The sequence below is a fragment of the Sebastes umbrosus genome, chromosome 19, assembly GCF_015220745.1.
Source record: "Sebastes umbrosus isolate fSebUmb1 chromosome 19, fSebUmb1.pri, whole genome shotgun sequence".
NCBI classification, from domain to species: domain Eukaryota; kingdom Metazoa; phylum Chordata; class Actinopteri; order Perciformes; family Sebastidae; genus Sebastes; species Sebastes umbrosus.
Window position 1 is genome coordinate 14,035,774 of NC_051287.1, and position 21,399 is coordinate 14,057,172.

General features: G+C 39.9%; 1 protein-coding gene across 7 annotated transcripts in view; it reads left to right on the plus strand.

Moving 5' to 3' along the window:
* mapk10 (mitogen-activated protein kinase 10) overlaps nucleotides 1–21,399 on the plus strand; it is a 40,053-nt gene that overhangs the window by 8,779 nt on the left and 9,875 nt on the right. For 4 of the 7 annotated variants that reach the window (XM_037752775.1, XM_037752776.1, XM_037752777.1 and 1 more), the window contains exons 2-9: nucleotides 5,037–5,108; nucleotides 6,963–7,132; nucleotides 10,660–10,789; nucleotides 11,258–11,316; nucleotides 11,824–11,962; nucleotides 13,483–13,648; nucleotides 14,521–14,592; nucleotides 19,486–19,668. In XM_037752775.1, the coding sequence (XP_037608703.1) occupies nucleotides 5,037–5,108; nucleotides 6,963–7,132; nucleotides 10,660–10,789; nucleotides 11,258–11,316; nucleotides 11,824–11,962; nucleotides 13,483–13,648; nucleotides 14,521–14,592; nucleotides 19,486–19,668 (991 nt within the window). Of the gene's footprint in view, nucleotides 1–5,036; nucleotides 5,135–6,962; nucleotides 7,133–10,659; nucleotides 10,790–11,257; nucleotides 11,317–11,823; nucleotides 11,963–13,482; nucleotides 13,649–14,520; nucleotides 14,593–17,600; nucleotides 17,673–19,485; nucleotides 19,669–21,399 lie in introns of all 7 variants that reach the window. The other 3 variants (XM_037752771.1, XM_037752773.1, XM_037752774.1) reach the window with 3 other exon arrangements.

Below are 21,399 nucleotides of genomic sequence, written 5' to 3' on the forward strand. Positions count from 1 at the left end.
CATGAGTTTATGGTCTCAATCGCTAGTTTCAAGTCTTCTTCAATACAGCATGATGTTCATTTAGTAAATTATGGTCCCATTTAGAGTCAAATAGACCATAAAGCAGGGGATGCTTTAGGGCATGGCTACCTTGTGATTGACAGGTCGCTACCACAGCGTTGTCCGGTCTGAGAGTTGTCCTTGTTTTTGTCTTAGAACTTTAAACCTTTCACAGTATGTTTTCAGTTCATGAGTATATATAATCTTTTTGGTAAAAATGTATTATTCAGCGTTCGGTTGTACTTAGCTCCACTCTCTCGTGTCACTTCTGGTTGCAAAAAAACAAGATGGTGACGGCGAAAATGCTGAACTCGAGGCTTCAAAACAGCAATCCAAAAACCAATGGGTGACGTCACGGTGACTACGTCCACTTCTTAACAGTCTCTGGTTTATACTCATTACCATCCTAATGTAAGGTATCCACAAAAGTATTGTAGTATTGGTTCCAACTGAGCTCTTAAAACAATACACAGCTGGTTTCTTAGAGAGATTCCAAACAAACAATGTAGCACTGACAAGACCTGTGGAGTCGTTTTTGTTAAGTTTATTGGAAATGAATTATGTTTCATTATAATCTTTAATCTTTAATCTTTAACTCCCAACTTTCTCGTACCACCCGCTTAGAATAAGCTGGAGTAGAAAAACCTCTCAATCACCTGGCATTCGCTTGTACTGATGAGACATATTGTAGTCACAATGATAAATGGGCATTTTAAGGACTGGTGCTGAGTGTAGTATTTGCTGCAACCAGAGCAGCAGTTCAACCACGATGACCACTATCAGCAGAATCTGGTCAGAGTGTTACACAGACAAGTAGACAATCTGCTGCCGGCTTCGCAAAGGGAATAAAATAAAAAGCTGCAATTGATTTGTCATCTCTGTCACATCTTCGTGATTAAATGTTCTCGATAATTACACAAATCAATTTGTCTCTTTCATGACAGTCAGCCGCTTCCTAACTCATTATTGTTAAGCTGTGTAAATTTTCCAAAAAGTGACAGCTCCCTAGTAAATTGTTTATAGTCATTATCCAGTTAAGATGGTTTTATGATTCTGCTCCATATTTTCTGGTCAAACATATCACATCGTAAAATAATCCACCAGGTATTAGTGAATATGAAAGAGATAAAAAAGACTGAAATTCATATATAAGCACAATATTATCATGATTATGCTTTTTTTCCCTCTTCTGTGTTTTTCTCTTTCGCACTAAAGGGGTGTTGTATTATGCCATTTCTTTTTAATCAGTGTTATATTTTATTATACTGTATATGAGTACAACCAAGCAGGGTTCATATAGCGCTAATTTGTTGATTTTGATATCAAAATCTATATTTTCTATCAGAAAACATTCATTTATTGAACAGTTCAGTTACAAGTTAGCAAAAATATTTCTTCATTTCGTTGTTTCACAGTGATACAATTTGATTATATTGTGAAATAAAGAGAAAACCACAATCTAAACCAGATATGTCTGTCCTGTGTTAGTGTAGGAATGTAGCGCTAATTTACAGGCTACGTACGTTCGCCCACACAGCCTAATATCATCTTCAGAGATGATCCAAGTGATGTTTGAATTATTACAGTGTATGCTGCTGGAAGACAAACATTTTGGCCATGTGAGAGGTTTAATATGTTATGTACACAGATGGTTAAAGATTAAAGCGGCACAGATGTAGCTCGCTAGGTAGCGGGGCTTATTTCAGATGTTGACCAGTTAGATTAATAGCAAATACTGTGCTGGTTAATGTGGTGGCAGCGATGTTTGTCATGTCAAACACACAGCCGTGATGTGAAATTACAACAGTGGTTTGAGGGATTGCAACTGATGTGTGGACGCACAAAAATCACATCAAAAAAACGTCTCTCCTCATAACTGTATTGTATACCCTTCCCTGTGCATTATTTCTCCCGCTCATCTTTTTATTCTGTTCTGCTTCCCATTTAGTCTCATATCAGTCGCTGTATGATTAGTTCTTCTAGTAATACAGGCAGTATAGTGAACCAGTCAGTCTTCAAATTGCTTGGCATATGGCTCATACAAACGCAGCACACCCAATGGTGAAACGCAGACAGTACTGTCAGCCATCACTTTGTACTTTGACACTGCAAAAGTATAAAGTAAAAGGTCGGCCTAAATAGGCCAAACTGGAAATCTCACGCCTTTGTGTCCCACATCTCTTTTTGAACGCCGCCCTGCTCCCTTTGGATTTAGCAGAAACACTAAAGCCTTGACAGTATTAGAGGACTGGCAGAGCTAAGTGATACATTTGTGTCTTAAACGTCCTAAATTTACCTTCTGAGTGCAAAATTGCAAAGCCACATCCTTTCAACTGCTATTCTAGATCTTGTGAGAGACGCCAAACCATTTTGGGAACATTTGTCGCTGTTTTATGACCACACAACCATTCTCGCTATAGGCCAGCAAAAAAAAAACGCTTTTCTATTATTTTCAATGCCAACATTAACATCACATTTCAATTTATTCAGAATATATGATCATCAGCACACTGGGGGCTTCATTACCTGGAAAAAGCCTTGGAGCCGGAGTCATTGTGGGCGATAGCTGCAGCCTGTCTAGCTCCCATGCTTAATGTGGGAGCCACTGTCCCTCAGAGCTTCCTCTCCTCTTTATTCCTCCAATCTTTTCAACTGGTCTGCCAACAAAAAAGCTCCAGAAAATTGTGTGAATCTACATTTAAACCAATGTAGCCTCCCAGCTTTTCCAAAACTTACTTACTTTTATGCAAATTCCACGCCTGATGGTACAAGCTTTTTAAAAGTTTGCTTTGTGTATGATAGCAGTATTAAATATAACCCTGTGAAACTGCATGCATTATCTCCTCAGTGCCTAAATAAACCAGCCCGTTCTCATTCCCAGGGTGTCAAATACTGAGGCTTTGTCACGGCTGTCTGCGTTCTGTACCGCCGCACAAGGCACCCTTTAGCGCCAGCATGAAATGCACTAGGCAGTCCGTAATGTAAACCCATCCGCGGCAACAGTAAACGCTCCGAGAAAGTACGTCGGGAGTGTGGTTGGAAGGGGAGGTGGATGGTTCCGACAAACAAGTCTTTCATCCATGAGACCGCTGTTTGTGTCCCATGTTAAAGTGTCATTTTCACTATACTAACATAGTAGTTTTAAGCCCAACCATGTAGTTCTTTCATAACTCTAACTATAGTGGTTTTGATGCCAAAAATAAAGTGACGCCAAGTGGCGAGACAAAGCGGCGGTATGTGACGAGTTGGGATGAGAACACGTTGCATAAACTCATAACTCATAGACCCCCCTAAAGGTTGAAGAGGTTAATGAGTTTAGTGTTAAAAGTGATGATATGTGAGTGTGGATAAATTCACACAATGTTAAAGAGGACGACGGAAGAAATGTTTATTATTTTGGCTGTTGACTGAACTATTTTTATATATATATATATATATATATATATGAATAATCAATAGACACTGAGGACATGTATGTACACTTTCAAAGGGATGCATCGTTCAGTTTTTTCCGACACATAACCGTGTGTAAAACCACAACATGTCGTTTTTACGTGTCGTTTTTGTATGAATTAAACAAACACAATATATAGTGTTAATTGGATAGCTTTACAGGCACTATAGTAGGCGGATTTTGTTACCTTTGGACAGAGCCAGGCTAGCGGTTTCCCCATTTCCAGACAGACAAACGTGAGAGTGGTGTCAATCTTCTCACCTAACTTTTGTAAGAATGCAAAAAGGGTGCTAATACAATCAGGCCTAAAAATGATGTTATGATATCAGCCTTACTGCAGATAAAGTACGGGGAGTACGAGGAGGAGAAATATTCGGCTTCAGCTTGCCAGGAAGTCATCAACAAACATCAGCATATTGTCTTTCACTCCTCGATAGCAGCAGCAGCAGCAGCAGCAGCTATATTCAGTTTTTTTTTCAACCCAAGTCACACCAGCATCTTGAAACACAAAGACATTCGGTCAATGTAACCATGCTGTATTGTTCTCTGATGAAGAATCGATTATATTGGTCTATTCTTGTGTAGCTATAGAGGAGCAGGTAGTGGTGACTTGTTGTTTTTCTCACTTTTATTGAGAATGATGGGGCAGTGAATTCAATCCCACACCAGGGAAAGATGGTGGTACAAGGGCCTAAACAGCTACTCCATCACTGTGCACATGTTAATAAAACTGCTCTATTATACGTAGCGCTGCAAGTGACTCAGGATAAATCCAGAAGGTCTCAGTTATAAATAAATATGTTTTAATCTATATACATGTTTTGTATTCAACATTAAAGTCAGGTTGTGCACAATGTTAAAATGCTATAGTTACAAAAGATAAAGCAACCAATCGAAACAATTTGAACATTTCATTCAAACAAGAACCAGAAAACATGAATATTTAATAGAATATCTACCCATTTATAAAAACCAAACAACACTTAAGCAATTCTTCAGTAAGTGTCTGATTACTTTTGCCATTGACCATTCAAAATAATAATAATTAACAAACAATATAAACATTGTTTTTAATCTTTCAAAATAGTTTTTAATCGCTCAAAATATCCCAACAAAATATACAGTAACAGTTACATTAATGAACACGTGTGCCAACGTGTGATGGAATTATGTTAGCCAGCTACCATCACTTATCACTTTCAAATCTTGCATCAAAATGAAGCTGATTCGTATGTCTATTAACTATAAGTAACACATTTCACGTCTTTATCCAACACGGTTTTATGATACGTTTAGTCCACAGACCACTTATTACTTTCAATACTATAAAACTGAAATGTTACCTTCACCAAAAAAGCTAGTGACTTTCAAATATGTTAACATAGCAGATGAATGCAGGTCAAGAAAACGAACATTTTGATTTTCCGATTTTGTTTCTGTGACTCTCAAAGGACCAGAAAATACTGTAGCTGTGTATCAACCAACCTGTTCCTGTTACTCACTCCCTCCTTGTCTCTGTCTGTCCTCTGTTTGTGTCTTTCAGGTATTTATGAGCAGACATTTCTTATATAACTGCAGCCAACCAATCCTGGATGTGAAGATAGCTTTTTGTCAGGTGTGTGTTCCTTACAGGTAAAAAAGGTACAGTACTCATTCACTTCCACTTCCCCTTCATTGCTCTATATGTTGTGGTATTGTTGTGTCTTTCTCTGTGTAGAAAGTGAGATAACTCAGTTTGAGTTAAAACAAACATTAGCAACATTTACTTAAGAAGATAAAAAATGAGTATAATTCTGTTAGTGTGAAGCTCAAAATGGTTTCCACTTGTGATGAGGAGCTCTAAATGTGCTGAAGAAAATGAAGGTGAAGAGCCTTGTTTTGATAATTCATTTCATGCAACAAAATTCAGGTAATTTTCTATTAAGTTCAACACCTCAAGTGTTTATCTAACACTGAGATCTCAACTAAAGACTAAGCGGTGAAGAGGTTCCTTGCTGAAGCTTAATCGCTCGTCTCCTCTTGACTCCTGTGGGGATGTCATTTCATAAACTGTGCGGACTGCGTGGTTTGCTACAGGCTATAATCCACTGTAGCTCATATTATTAAGACGCTTTGCAAGGGATGTCTGCGTTACACATGCATGTGTTACTATAGCTGGCTGTACAGTCAAGTAAAGGCTGCAGTCCGATGTATTGAAATAATAAGATCATATGGATGAGTATAAATGTATTACATCACACATATGAATTTTTCATGGCGTTTGTGGGAAGTGTTTGAAACGCGTGCCCCTCAGTAATACACAGTGGCACAGCTTTGTTTGGTTTGTGAGCTGTGTTGTAATTACCCAGTCTGTAATTAACTGATATTTTTTGTTGTGGCACCGTTTGTTCGACTGCTCTGCCCGAGTAGTAATTATAGCCTGATTATTATTGTTGTGTGTGCACATTCATAAAAGACTAAAGTCTTTAGTCTAGTGAATACAGTAAAGACATTAGTGACACTAATGTCATTACATGGCTATTATAGAGTTTACATTTCTGCATGGAAACAGTGTGAACTCAGCTGTACTGTATGTCTTGTCCTGTTTACCTTTCCAGTTTTAACCGTTATCCCCTAACACAGTGGTTCCCAACCTGGGGTGTTGTCTATGAGTAGATTTGCTCATGTATAACTAAAATCCTAATAACACACTTACTGGATAATTTATACAGAAGTCAGTTATAAAACTATTTAAAAAGATATGTATTTTTTTATTCTTAGTAGCGAATCGAACTGAATATTAAATCCATATTTGTTGGCGTTTAGCCTTTCAAAAACAACATTTTAACTGTGGTCAAAGATTTGCTCTCCCACTTGACGCACACAAAGGGAGGCCCACACTTTTGAAAAAATTACATTTATTTAACCACACTAACCAAAACGCTATTTGGGCTCTAACGCTATTATAGTAAATTAATTAAGTCGTTACCAAAAAGATTATCATATTATGTATCTACATTCGCTTGGCGAATCCATCAAGACGTCATTACTTTATTTATGTTGACGAAACTGACGAGTTATATTCTTTAAAGAAAGTTGATTTAATAAAAAAATACTATTTAATTTAATATCACTTTATTCAAACAGAGGATTTTTTTTTTTTTAAAGTGATGACGTCGGAGAGGGGGGGGGCTCAGCTTTTCTTAGATACAAGTTGGGGGGCTTCAAGGAAAATAGGTTGGGAACCACTGCCCTGACACACACTATTTTGTTGTTTGGAAAAGTACCAATATATATATATATATAGATATATAGCAGCAGCTACTGATTTAAATGATTTATTGATGGTTTAACAATAATAACATAAAATGTACTGAATATGGATTTTGCTTCTTATTGATTCCCTTCCAGGTGTTTATACTCACCAGGTAAGTAAACACGTCAATCTTCTTCATCATCACTAACATAATTTTTCTGTTGCTTCATGCAGGGTTTTGGAAAACAAGTGGATGTGTCATATATCGCCCAACATTACAACATGAGCAAAAGCAAAGTGGACAACCAGTTCTACAGTGTGGAAGTGGGAGACTCCACCTTCACAGTTTTAAAACGTTACCAGAATTTAAAGCCCATCGGCTCCGGAGCTCAGGGAATCGTCTGGTAAGTGCTCAACAGCGCGTCTCTTTTATATCCCGTATTACATCATATCACGCCATTTGATGTGTTTTTTATGTGTTTTTTATGTAGTATTTAATGTGTGATTATCTCACTTAGCTGTTAGTTGATTTTTCTAATTGTCTTGTAGTTTATTGCTGTGGGAGATTATTAAGGGAGGAGAATCTCTGCTTATTGTTTGCGCTGTTTGTGTGAGTGAGGGGTTGCAAAATGTAACTTTAAAAAATTGTATGAAGTTTCCATGATTAATTTGGCAATCGGAAAGTCCTCCTTAAAACCCTGGTGTGTTGTTATTATGCCGGACCGATCATAACATCCTAAAGCACAGCAGGCAGCCATGTGACTCGTCTTTGCAGAAATGTTGTGATGAGCAAAATGACAGAACGGATCAGCTCAACATAAAGCTTGTGAATGTAGAAATGTCTTATTCCTTTAAAGGATCTTTTTTTTTTTTAACAAATGTTGGGTTTTAATCCTGTAATGGCAAACGGGTAGAGGTCCCTTAAAAAGGCCAAATAAATCTGAATAATATATAATATATTCAAGATTATGATCAGTTGTCAACATCTTCAATCATTACTGTGAATATACTTGTAATTAACATGGTTAAAAAGTACTGTTGAGGCTTTAGCTAAACTACAAAGTAATGAAGTATGTATGCGTTTGTTTCCTCAAAACAACTGCAACTGACTGACTGACCTTTTCGAAGCGGCGCAATCAACTGTGAAGCACACCTGTTTCTTCTTATGAATTAATTAAATAGTGATAATTCATTCTATATTACAATTTAGAAGCTTAGAAGGGTAAATAATAAATAAGACAACAAGAAAATGTAGTATTATTATTGCTAAGAAAGTGTCAAAATATCAGTAAGTGTGAGTATTTCTTAGTAGAAACTGAGAAATATTAAAAACATGTTAATATATGCAAAAAAAAAACTAATAATCACAACCACTATCTTCAGTAGAGGAATTAGGATTTTGGCATAATTTAATCACAAATGTGGGGCCACTTATGGTATTTGATATTACTCATATCCTCTCCAGTGCTCTGAGCTGATGACTTACTGTATCTGTTGTTTAGAATATGGATGTGTGGGCCATGAGGGCCTGACAGGATGGGCACTTACGTGAATCCCTAATCCGGATTGCAGAGAGAGCTCCTATTCATTGTAATTCATCTCACGCCTGCCCTGTCAGAATGCAGTGGTGCCGCTGCCAACGCTCCACTTAAAGGAATGCATCTCACAGTCTTTGTGAAATGACCAAACAGATCTATAAGTTATATTTATGTTAATGCAGTGTCGCCGTGGTGATATACCTGCCTGGGATGAGCCAAGTTGACATGTTTTATATCTGCGTATCTTCTATAGTGTTTAACTGGCTCTCAATGCTCTAAACACCCTCGCCCTCCACTCGCCCTCTTTCATTGTCCTTTCCTTTGCTTCCCATGCCCTCGGCCCTTCTCTCCTTCCGCTCCAAAGCAATTTTGTGCATTTGCAAAGGAGCTTGGGCAGGACTGCAACTGCTAATGCTGGGATTGTGCCCATTTGAAGGATATTGTAGAGATGGATGGCAGGGAGACAGTGCAAATCTAATTTAACCTGCTCCGCTGTGTGCTGCTTGGCTCTGCCCACAGCTGTCATCTGGTGTCATCTGGTGACGGTATTACCCCGACCACGCTGCGTAAGACTGATATCATATTCTAGAGATCAAATGGGACACACTATGGAAACAGTCTCATTTAGAGGTTAACAGGCACATCAACAACACACCAGACCGTGACATCTGTATTTATGTTGGAAGCATGATTTTTGTCGTAATGTGATGATAAAATAATTAAATTGATTTGCTGAATGTGCATTATTATCAGCATAATCCCCAATTGGATGACATGATTTCATCTAACATCTGTCTGACTTTGCACAGAATTCCTTTCGTACATGCGCTCACAACAGCTTGTATGTAAATTACAGTATACATACGAGCAGTTGTCCAAAAGATTATCAACAGTGAGTACAATCACTCTGCTTTTCTTATGCAATCAGGAGATCCTTGCCCCTGTAAAGCCTGAGAACGTGGTAATGAGGGAACACTCACTCTGCCAATGCTGTCGCCCACAAACATCCCAATCTGTGCACATCTCTGCCCTTCTGACTTGTGTGCTCGGTCAGGATGAGCTTTCAGAAGCATCTTAGGAGGGATGAAGGCTTTAAGTAGTTTAGCTGGTCATGACATCATCATTCACTCCGCCAGAAAAGTGATGACAGGCTCAAATCCCTATTGGATCAATGCTTTTATGAAGGCTGCACTGTTTCCATGGTCACACACCATCCCTGGCCCGCAGTCTCCAGAGACATGACGAACCACAGTTGAATCCCACCCAGCCGTCCACAAACCCACACACAGTGTCGTCTTGATTGGGGCTGCAGTCAGCCTGCATGCAGCATTGCAACTCAATTTGTAGCGTCTTTCAGGGAGAATTTATCAGAAAGGGCGCAGTCTAAGATGTAGCTGAGAATGTGATGTGCATGGCATCTTTATCGCGGCTTTTTCTCATCTACTGCTTTTCATTGGAAACAAACATAAATCTACACAAAGAGGCAAAATCCCAAAGGTTCTCAGGGGTTGGGATTGTGTTCAGTCAGCAAAGACCTCACTTTGCTGTAATGACCTCCAAAATGGGTTGAGCCACTTGAGCCATCTACTTACAACTAACATGTTTCCCTCTATTTCACTGCATTGTGCCATTTATTCTTGTTAAATGTGCTCTATACGATTTCCAGAGCATAGCAGCACACAACTATTTGCTATTTAAAGATATAGAGGAGTAGATATAGCGGAGTAATGTCTACCTGAGCAGAGAATAAAGTCGTGCTCCCTCTGTGTGTGTGTTGTAATCCGAGCTTCTCCGTGCTTTGTTGACATAGCTGGCTGCGTGCGCGTTTTAATGCATGTGAGTGTGCCCCAGTGGCTAGCTCACGGCTGCTGCTCTGCACTGCTCTCATACGGCGGTTACAGCTGATAACGCCATCCCATCTGACGGTGCCGTTGCGGAGGCGTAGCACCTACCCTCCGGTTCCCCCCAGGTCAACACTGTTAGCTCTGTTTCCGTTGTTTTCACTGTTAACACTATTAGCACCGTTAGCTATGAGCAGTCAGCTCAGCTGTCGCCATGTTGAGAGCCATATGGAGGCAATATCTTGCATTTAGCACCTTTAATACAGCTACATAAATAATGTTTATCATATTATAATCAAGTATAATCATATTAATGGTTCTTTCTTATTAATAATTACAAATAGGAGAAGTCAGTGTTTATGTGGGGCGGAATTAAAGGAATAGTTTGACATTTTGGGAAATTTGCTTTTTTACTGAGAGTTAGATGAGAAGGTCAATGCCACTTTCATGTCTTATGATACCAATGATCAATGCTACTCTCTTATCTGTCCATTAAATATGAAGCTGGAGACACTTTGCTTCCATTGTTCTCCATGTGTTTTTCTTCTGCAGTGCGGGCTATGACGCGGTCCTGGACAGAAATGTGGCCATCAAGAAGCTGAGCAGACCTTTCCAGAACCAGACCCATGCCAAGAGGGCATACCGGGAGTTGGTGCTCATGAAATGTGTCAATCACAAAAATGTAAGTGATTCATCCGAGGGATAACAGGGAGAGGAAAGGAATGCAGGAAGAATGAAAATGTACCCATTGTCAGAATGAATACCCCAGTCGGTGTCTATTTTTGGTTCTCGATAAATCCCTTTGCTACAAAACTGAGACGAGCGACTGCAACGTTGTGACCGTGCTAAATTCGATGCCTCCAGAAATGTACCGAACTGGCAGCAGAGTGAAACAGAGAGCACTTCAAGGCATGAGTGTAATTTCCAGTGCCGCAGTTTGAGCTCTTTTCTTCGTCTTTTTCCTCTTCCTCACCACATTTATCCCCTACTCTTTTGTTCCAACTCACTTCTGTCTCCTACTCGGCAGTGTCCTTCACCAGGGCCATTACCAACTTGTATCCCCGTCCCTTGTTCCAACTCAGATTTGTGCATATATATTTACTGTTACCTGCTATAATGTTGATCTTCTCTGTGCTCTTCTCTCTTTCAGATTATCAGTTTATTAAATGTCTTCACACCACAGAAATCATTAGAGGAATTCCAGGATGTGTGAGTATAGTAAAGCCGTCTTTGCATAATTACATTTACATGAAAGATATTAATTTAGCTCATGTAACAAGGCAAGGAAAGGCTGCATGTTTTCATTTAATCTGGTATCTTAAATGACAAGAGTAAAGAAGGGGACTGATTTTATTATGCATTATGCGCTTATTACTCCTTCACACCTGCAGTTGTGAGAACACAGCCGCTGGAACGTAGTCAGTGAAAGTACTGTAGGTGTAACCCAAGGCTACTGGAGGTATCCGGTTCTCATACTGAATGATAAATGAGAGGGTGTTCACGTTTAGAGCAATCTCTGCAGAATGATTCACGTGTCTATGTGGCACTTTTTTTCAGCCAGACATGGTAGGGGAATGCTCCAATCATGACTTTCACAGAGCGCTATTATTTCAAATGATTTATTATGTCTAATTATTTGAGCTAACCCATCAAATAACTCTAAGTCTAAGTCACGAAGTCTGTCAACCACTCTAAAATCTATAAAACCTTTTTCAGGTACCTAGTGATGGAGCTGATGGATGCCAACTTGTGCCAGGTGATCCAGATGGAGCTGGACCATGAGAGAATGTCCTACCTGCTCTACCAGATGCTGTGTGGTATCAAACATCTGCACTCAGCCGGTATTATTCACAGGGTAAGAAAACAAGATACCTCAATTTTCTTGTTTAACTACTAAATATGGGTGTGTTTTTTTATAAGTTTAGGGAGAACAATTTGTAGTCAAACATCAGTAGCCATACAATTTGACATCACCTTGGTTACCCATTTGGCAATAAAGGGCACAAAGGAAACATGGGGTTTAATCCCTCTTATACCATGGTCTGCTGAGCAGACTAAAAATATCTCCCATTGCCAAGACGTAGCTAAGGTCTGTCCTATTTACTGGAGCAGTGAACAACGTTGCTATTGCATAAGAACCTTACGGGATGGTAATGATTTTTCCAGATATTAGCAAACCCTCAGTGTTACCAGGGAAACAGAGTGAATGCATTATGAAAAACGGTAGATCTTGGTTGCAAAATTAATGAAAATATAAATGAATGGTCTTTATTTTTTGTCTCTGGCAAGTGACCATGGTATAAGAGGGATAATGCCCTCTGAGGACTCCATAATCAGGAATTAATGGACTTTGCGGAGGTGCGTCGGACGGTTCTAGCCTCCACGTTGTCCATTAATTCCTGATAATGGACACCTCGTCGGGCATTATTTCTTACTTGCGTCCGTCTTCACTGGCCGTCCCAGCCAACACACCTGTTAGTGTTCACGGGGTGGGAAGCCTGTGAGGGATCATGTCCTTGTCAATGCACCAGCAGATTTGCCACAGTACCCTACACAAAGGGAAATAGGATCTATAGGTGATATAGCATGTGTTATGTCTACCCAGCGAAGCTCCTTGATGGCAGATCAATTGGAGGAACAGTAGTTGGCAGACACAATACCACAGTGCATGGGAGTAAAAGTCATCATTACTTTAAAAAAATAAAGCTGAGCACTACCAAATTATTGCTTCTAGTTTCACTCTTTACAGTTTCAGGTAGTTCTCATTCAAATTTAACACAGCAGGTGTTGAAGTTTAAATGTTCAACTGTCACTGCTTCAGAAACAGATTTGAACCCAAATGCAGACAAAGGAGCTGGCAGCAGGCAGAGTTCAATGATTTAATAACAAAAATCCATAAGTATGGTCACAAGAAATAAACTTGAAACTCAATCACTGGGAGAAAAACTCTCTCAAGGGTGAAACACAACACACGAGGAGCGGCGACAAACTGTGAAACAGGGGAAAGTGACAGACTAAATACACATTAGACACAGGTGGAACAAATCAGGGCGGGGCAGACAATCAGTAAGGCGGGAAAACACAAAGGCAGGAAGTAAAACCAGACATGACACACACACACATGGTGAGTATGTCAAAATAAAACAGGAAACACTAAACATTTAAAACAAGGAATATAACAGAAAACCCCAAAACCTCATTCAGAACTAATAATCCACTAAAAATATAAACACAAGATAGTCTAAAATCACAATGTTCATTTACATAATAAACAAGTCAAATACCAGAAATCATTGAAACCTGTCAACAGAAAAGAAGGCTTGTAAATGACCTAAGTACACACAGTTCCTGACGCCAGTCTTTCCCCGTCTCCAGGACCTCAAACCAAGCAATATAGTGGTGAAGTCAGACTGCACCCTGAAGATCCTGGACTTTGGTCTGGCCAGGACCGCAGGCACCAGCTTCATGATGACCCCTTATGTGGTGACTAGATACTACAGAGCCCCAGAGGTCATCCTAGGCATGGGATACAAAGAGAATGGTGAGGATTTGTCATAACTGTGAGCTTGCATTGATCACATTCAGACATATTTAACGGATAACACTGTTTTTTGCTGTCTTTATTAACGCACACAAAACATCCACTTTGCAACAGTCAATTAAAACAACTCACAGAAATTGATTAGTGTGTGTATAGCAGTATTTGCTAATATAGTACATCACTAAATTAGTTTATTGGAGCTATTTTCAATATTCCCAAAATTGCACTCGGTGTGGCAGCGTAGAATCTACCTGTAGTCAAGTAAGACAACTTTTGAAGCAATTGTGTTCTGTCATTTTAAGGTGAATTACATTATAGCAGCAGTATGTCTATGTGAGCTGTATGTAATGTATTTTTAAAGCAGTGGGACTTGACCAAGGACTTAAAAAATATACTTGTTTGTCTTTTCATGAGCATTAATGATCAGTAAAAAAGATAAAATTACACAAGTGTTATCCGTTAATGATCCTAATTATCTGTGAAACTTTACAAACAAATCTGGTGGAGTCGCTCTTCGCCAATGAGCTAAAGTGTATTAAAGTGTTGGCGGTATGAGTCACTGATTAAAAGCGCACAGCAGAACATCAGACATGTGATTGAATGGCAGCCTCAGCTATGACTCAATAGCCAGATTCCTCTCATGGCCCGCAGACTCCAAGGCTTTGAATTTCCTGTCGCTAGTTAGTCCTCTTTTTTTCTGCCTCCTCTCTGTCTGTATCTATTTCATTCAAGTTTATCTCTGTGCAACATGCTCCTCACTAATTATTTCTAATCACTGTTGCTTTTCCCAGAAAGCTCGATGTGTCTAACACTAACCTTCCTCTCTTTTCTTTTGCTCCCTCTTCGTCTTACTGTCACCTCTATGCGTGCAGTGGATATATGGTCGGTGGGGTGCATTATGGGAGAAATGGTGCGCCACAAAATCCTCTTCCCTGGGCGAGACTGTATCCTTGTTATCTGATGGTAACACAATTTTTGTTCATGGGTTTATGTCTGCTGTTATATAATGAAGAATGACTTTAAAAATCAATCATTCTTTGATTTAAATGCGACCATCCTTGTTGGGTTTCAAGCGTCTGACTCAAGATGGATTCAACTGCCTTTTAAAACACTCATATAGTCAAGTACTTGGAGAGTTTGGGAATAATGAGGTAGTATCTACAGGCATGCCATCCATTATACTTTTAAAAAAAATTATACTGTAATAACCACAACATATTTTTCACATGGTTAATTTTCACTTCATCATTTTACATTTCTTAGTTACATTTACTTTGGAGATTATTCTGTACCTGGCCTGATGTTCTCTGTATGTTACTGAGGTGAACTAAACCACACTCACATCTGGCTGTCTTTATAACACATGTCCGTATCAATTCCAGCTGTTTAACCCTTTTAATTTAACCTGCAATAACATCATAAAATGAGCAACGTAAATTCTTGTGCTCAAGTCAGTATGTCTGAATCTTAACGAGGACCTATTGTGCTTATTTGCAGGTGCATACTTGTATTTAGGGTTTCTACGAGAGCATGTTTGCATGCTTTAATGTTCAAATAATGTGTCTAAAAGGCTCTGTTTGAGTGCTGTGATCCAAGCTAGCCGCTAGGCAGGTATTATGCAAATGTGTTACTTGGTGACATCACCATGTTACGGAAGAAATGACGGAATAGATTTCAAGCAAGGCATTTCAGGCGGTTCAGAAGCAGTGTTTCTGTGGGGTAGAGTAACTCCTTTTGGTGTGGACTTTTACATGCACAAAAAACCCCCGATATAAAACACTGAAGGAAAGGGAAAAAGCACAAGGGCATAATAGGTCCTCTTTAAGGTTTATTCAGTCTCATATTTTGGCAAGAGGAAGATTTCTCTCTGAATGTTGTGCTATGTAGAGTGTTATTGTGAGGGATGGGGGGGATACCTGGTGTGTTCTTCTGCACTGAGCTTGGGCTGTAATTGCATCCCCAAGATGCCATCTGGGTTTGGATAAACAGTCCCCCATGCTGAGTTTGTGCATGTGTGCACACGTGAATCTTGCCATCTGAGGGTGCCCACATATGTGAGTCACACGCAGTTATTATGAATTTATAATGAAGGATTTATGTATTCATTTTGAGCATCTGTTAGTAGCAGGTTAGTTGAAGTCACTTGGGGGGTGTGAGGAAAGTTCAAAGGTTAAAGGTTAAGGTGATGTTAGCTAAAATAAGACAGCCGCCATGATGGGGATGATTTGTTAAAGGACTTGTTGACAGTAACACAAATATAAAATCTCACCAGCCTCCTTCTGTAAAATGATGATTGTACTGTCTGTTGTTTAGAGGTAGAAAAGCCTGGTGTGTCTGCAGGTTTTTGTGTCTGATACTGTGGTCTCTCCATCCATGAACATGCAATCCCTGACAGATTAACTAGAAACAAGCTCTGCACTATCTCTCTCCTTCTGTCTCTGCTCACCTAACACTCCATCCTTCCTTACTGTAGATCAGTGAGCTGTAGTGCATACTTTTGTTAATCTTCTGCTTATAGATCAGTTTCTGAACTGGTACCCTGTCCTTGCTAATCTTAATTTACTTCGTAGACTGTTCGACCTGAAGTATTGATCTGGTTGACGTTATCTGCACCTCCTTGAGTGTCTGTCAAATGATGATATAGAGGAGCAGTCTGTCTGCACGGGTCACAGCACAGCGAGCCTCAGGGTGACTGGGTGCTTGATGGCCATTTAGTACAGCAGTGTGTTAAATAAGTGGCTATGGAGTGATGGCAAGGGAACTGAGGTTGTATTGTGTGTTTGGCGTACATGTTGCATAAGTAATTACCGGTAAAATGCACAGCTATGTGATGGCATGTAATGCGTATCGTCATGTTGCAGAAGTAGCGCAGCATTACTTAATTTTAGGAATGCATCACACATATTTGTTATTAGTTTATAAAGTGCCAAGTCACAGTGAAGCGGAAGTTAGAGCGTCTTTAGCTCCAGTAATGAGGTGTATTTCCGAGTGAATATTTTGAGATAGAATATGGGTTTAGTTATGAGAGGGATTTAAATTAAATCCCACACATTTGATTGGATGACTCACGTGGCTTACAGAACACAGCACGATGGAGCTACAGAGGACTTTTGGCCTCCACACTAACCTCCCTCACCCGCATTGTTAGATGGAGGTTGAGGGTGAAATTAACAAATTAGACCTGTAATATAAACAGAAATGTAAATAAAAAAATCCAAACATACACACACCTCCTACTAAGATAATGCCCTGCTTGCTACCGTGCTAGCTAAGTCATCTTCTTCTTCTTAAAAAAAAAAAGAAATTAAAGAGGACCTATTATGCTCATTTTCAGCTGCATACTTCTACATTTACATGAACTAATGTTCTAATGTTTGAGCTCCTGCCCTGATTGGTCAGCTGGCCTACTCTGTTGTGATTGGTCAACTGAACCAAACTCTTCGGACTCCGCTCCAGCTCTAACAAGCGTTGTTTGACGGCGCGTCAAACTCGCCGTTATGCTAATGTGTTACTTGGTGACATCACTACGTTATGGAACAAAAGGCAGGACTTCAATCAAGGTGTTTCAGGCAATTCAGGAGTAGTGTTTCTGTGGGGGAGAGTAACTCCCTTTAGCAAAGACTTTGGGCTTTGTGACTTTACAGACCTTTTACATGCACAAAAAACTATATAACACACTAAAGGAAAGGGAAAAAGCATAATAGGTCCTCTTTAATAATAATATAAAAAAAAACTTTAACCTTCCGTTTAGGGACCGTAAAGGAAGTGACTCATCTCACGTATTGGGATCGTACTCTCCCTCCCTTGACTCATAAATGAACAATCAATGCAGGGATACAGGGTTAGAACTTGGAAAATGTTTTATATGTACTTATGTGTAAGTCATTTAGGAGGTAGAAGTGAATTTTGATAGATGTTGGTAATGCGAGTGTGCCTGTGTGTTTGACTCCAGTGGACATGTGGTCAGTCGGCTGCATCTTTGGAGAGGTGATAAGAGGGACAGTGCTGTTCCCTGGGACTGACCGTATCCTTCTGACCTCCCTCACTCTGTTTCATATGTAAACCTGAATATCGCAGAAACCCCACAGCATTTTTCTTGAGGGCAGTTGCAGGTGTTCAGGTGCACGATGCCCTGATTCAAGAACTCCAAACACAGTGGTGCGTCATGCTTCTTGGCACTGACACACTGTGGAAAAAACACCTCGAGCTGTCTGAGTGAATCCAGCAACTTGCTAAAGAGCCATGGATAAGAACCTTAGTGGGTGAAAAAAAATATGCCTCTCTGAGCGCTGGGTGGATCACGGCCAATGTGCAACGGAGACAAAAAGGAGGTGGAAGTGTGTGACGTTCCAGCAAGATGAAGTAATGGGGATCTCTGTTGGCCCTGGCAGCTGACTGCCTGAACTGGCACCCTCTGTGAGAACACTTGGAGGGGAGGGGGGTCAGTCAGAGTGTGTGGAGGGGTAAGACAGGAAGCATTAGTCGCCAACAAGGAGGAGAAACACAAGCTGACACACCCCACAGTGTCTGCACACACAAAAACGCAACCACATGCCACATGTCTCCTGTCAGCCGATCAGACTGTTGTCAGGCCATTAAATAGGCGTTATCGGTTGCTGTAAGCACCATAGATGTGGGCCAATAGGGGCCTATTACACCCACTAGTAGGTTTTATCATCTTTTCACATGTGAGATCACCGAAAGAAGGAATAAAAGACAGCGACCTCTAGCGACCGTAGTAATTATGACAGGAGCAGAAGCCGAAGTCAGGCGCTGCAGTATAGATAGTGTGAAACAGTGTAAAATAACAGGTGTAGGTCGGGGATGATAGATGGGACACAACACACAGGGTTTTCACCCAGGAGACGGGAGTTCGCATCCCGTGTGAATCCATCAACTTGTTGTTGTCTTTGTCGAAACACAATCTTTTTCGCTAAACTTAACTAAGAGGTTTTGTTGTCTAAACCTAAAGGAGCTGTTGCTTGCGTCCAAAATGTAACATTTCAGGCAGTTTTACAACGTGTTAGAACGTTTTGCTTTCAAGTTTCGCTTTTTACACCGCCGCTACCGACCCACATCTATGATGCTTATAGCAACTGATAATGCCCATTTAATGGCCTGATAACAGTTGAATCAGGTGCTCTTGTTAATTGAAAACTTGTTTATATTCTCGTCAGGAGGTTCATTAGCAGATCTTTTCTTTTGTGACACAATACCTGCTTTTTAGGTAAGCTTAACATAGTAAGGGGTGTATACAGAAGGTGTTTCATGTATTTTAAGCAGCTATCAAGGCATAAAATTAATGTGTTATATGGAACAAGGGATCACTGGAGATCTATTCAAGTCCCAAAAAGCCAAGAAAATAATTATCCCAACAAAACTGGATGTGTTTTTTTGAGGAAAATGAAAGTAATTGAAGGGAAGGAATTGGGAAATATTAGAGGCCCATTATTCACTCAAAGAGACAAACTTCAACCTTTTGTCATTTCTCATGGATGCTTGTTTTGGGGTTCGATGGGACTCACCTGTTTTGAGATCAGAAATAGTTTAATTAACTAGGTGCGATTTGGTGATCATGCTTTTTAGCAGTTTGTTTGTATCTTTGCCAATGATACTCGTATTTATAATTATTATTATTACATTATTTTGGTCTCAGAACCTCTGTTATCATTAGTCCAACCTTTTTTTTTGAGTAAATCAAAAGATAACCCATTTTTACTTGTCCTTAATACATAAAGAATAGTATTGGGTTGGATTAATACCTGAGTGAACACTGAGGCATACAGGATGCTGCATATTCCATGTGTGTTTCCCTTAATCCTGACCCACCACACCAGACATCGACCAGTGGAACAAGGTGATCGAGCAGCTGGGCACACCCTTACCAGAATTCATGAAGAAGCTTCAACCCACAGTGAGGAACTACGTGGAGAACCGGCCAAAGTACGCAGGCCTCACCTTCCCCAAGCTCTTCCCCGACTGCCTTTTCCCTGCTGACTCCGAGCACAACAAACTCAAAGGTGAGAACTTGTCGTAATCGTAAATCAGCTGTATTTTATTACATTTTATGAGACTGCAGTGACGTGTTTGTCCGGTATTGTCATGCATGCAGTATTGACAGGAGGATCTCACAAAAAAAAGTAAATGTAGGTGTAATAAATTACAGTTCCCCATATAAGACATAATAACACTTACACGCAAGATAATCATGTGAGAGGTACAGTTATGTTGTGGCAGTTTTTACAACTTAGGGAGTGCAGGTAAAATCACAATACCTGCTATGAATCATAACAGAAATATGTCATCTGTCTATTAAATGTTTCAATAAATTATATAGCCTTGGAGTGGTCTTGACTACCTCTGCTTCATAGCACTTCGTAGCACCTGTACACACACACCAACAGATTCATTTACGAGATGGTGTTGAGTTAAATGTTTCAACAAATACTAGATGGATTGCCATGAAATGTGTAACAGGCATTCCCAGAACGCAGTCCCCCTCAGGATGAATTATAATAACTATGGTGATACCTTCATTTTATCAGGTCATCAGGTTAAAATTTTGATTTTTTGTGGGGGTTTATGACTACAAAATGAATTCCCATCAGCCTCAGCTGGACTTTGTGTGTAGTGCTAATTTTATCTGTTCAAAATGTACCTTAAAGGGAGATTTGTCAAGTATTTAATACTCTTATCAACATGGGAGTGGGCAAATATGCTTGCTTTATGCAAATGCATGTATTTATTTATTAGTGGAAATCAATTAACAACAGAAAACAATGACAAATATTGTCAAGAAACCCTCACAGGTACTGCATTTAGCATAAAACAATATGCTCAAATCATGACATGGCAAACTGCAGCCCAACAGCTGTCAGTGTGTCAGTGTGCTGACTTGACTATGACTTGCCCCAAACTGCATGTGATTATCATAAAGTGGGTATGTCTGTAAAGGGGAGACTCGTGGGTACCCATAGAACCCATTTTCATTCACATATCTTGAGGTCAGAGGTCAAGAGACCCCTTTGATAATAGCCATGACAGTTTTTCCTTGCCAAAATTTAGCGTAAGTTTGGAGCGTTATTTAACCTCCTCATTGACAAGCTAGTATGACATGGATGGTACCAATGGATTCATATACAACTTTTATTTTGGTCAACTTTTACTTGTAGCCTATTCTATATTTTGCCTTTGGGCCTCCACATTAAATGTATTTTTTTGAACCCCGTTCTGTGGGCCTCTGTGAATTCAAATGTATTTTTATGCAGAGGCTTAACCAAGACATCATTTCTTTCTTCTGTCTCAGTTGAGAAGTGCAACCTCTGTTCCCAGTATTTTAAAAACGTGGAAATTCCCTCCATCGAGAACTAGCGAAATATGCTTTTTCTGTTGCCCCGCTCATCCATCAAAGCTCCTGTCTGGTAAAAGTATCATGAATCACTTTAGTATTCCGGCTGCTCCCTGCTGGAGTGACAGAGTTAAAGGAAATGCACCAGAGACAGAGAGCGAGAGAGGGAGCGAGTGGGAGGGTGTGAGCAGGCCGGGTTGAAGTGCTGCTGTTTTGTATGTTTTGTAGTGTCACAGGTAGGAACTGAGGCAGATGTCCTTTGGGCTTTGGTTATTTTGAACTGTAGGAGGAAGAGACACAGACAGATAGTATTGTAGCATAGAGAGAGGAAAGATGAGGAATAAGAAAAGGTGGAAGGAGATCCGTAGAGGAGTCGTTTTACAGATTTACCATCCGTTTGTTA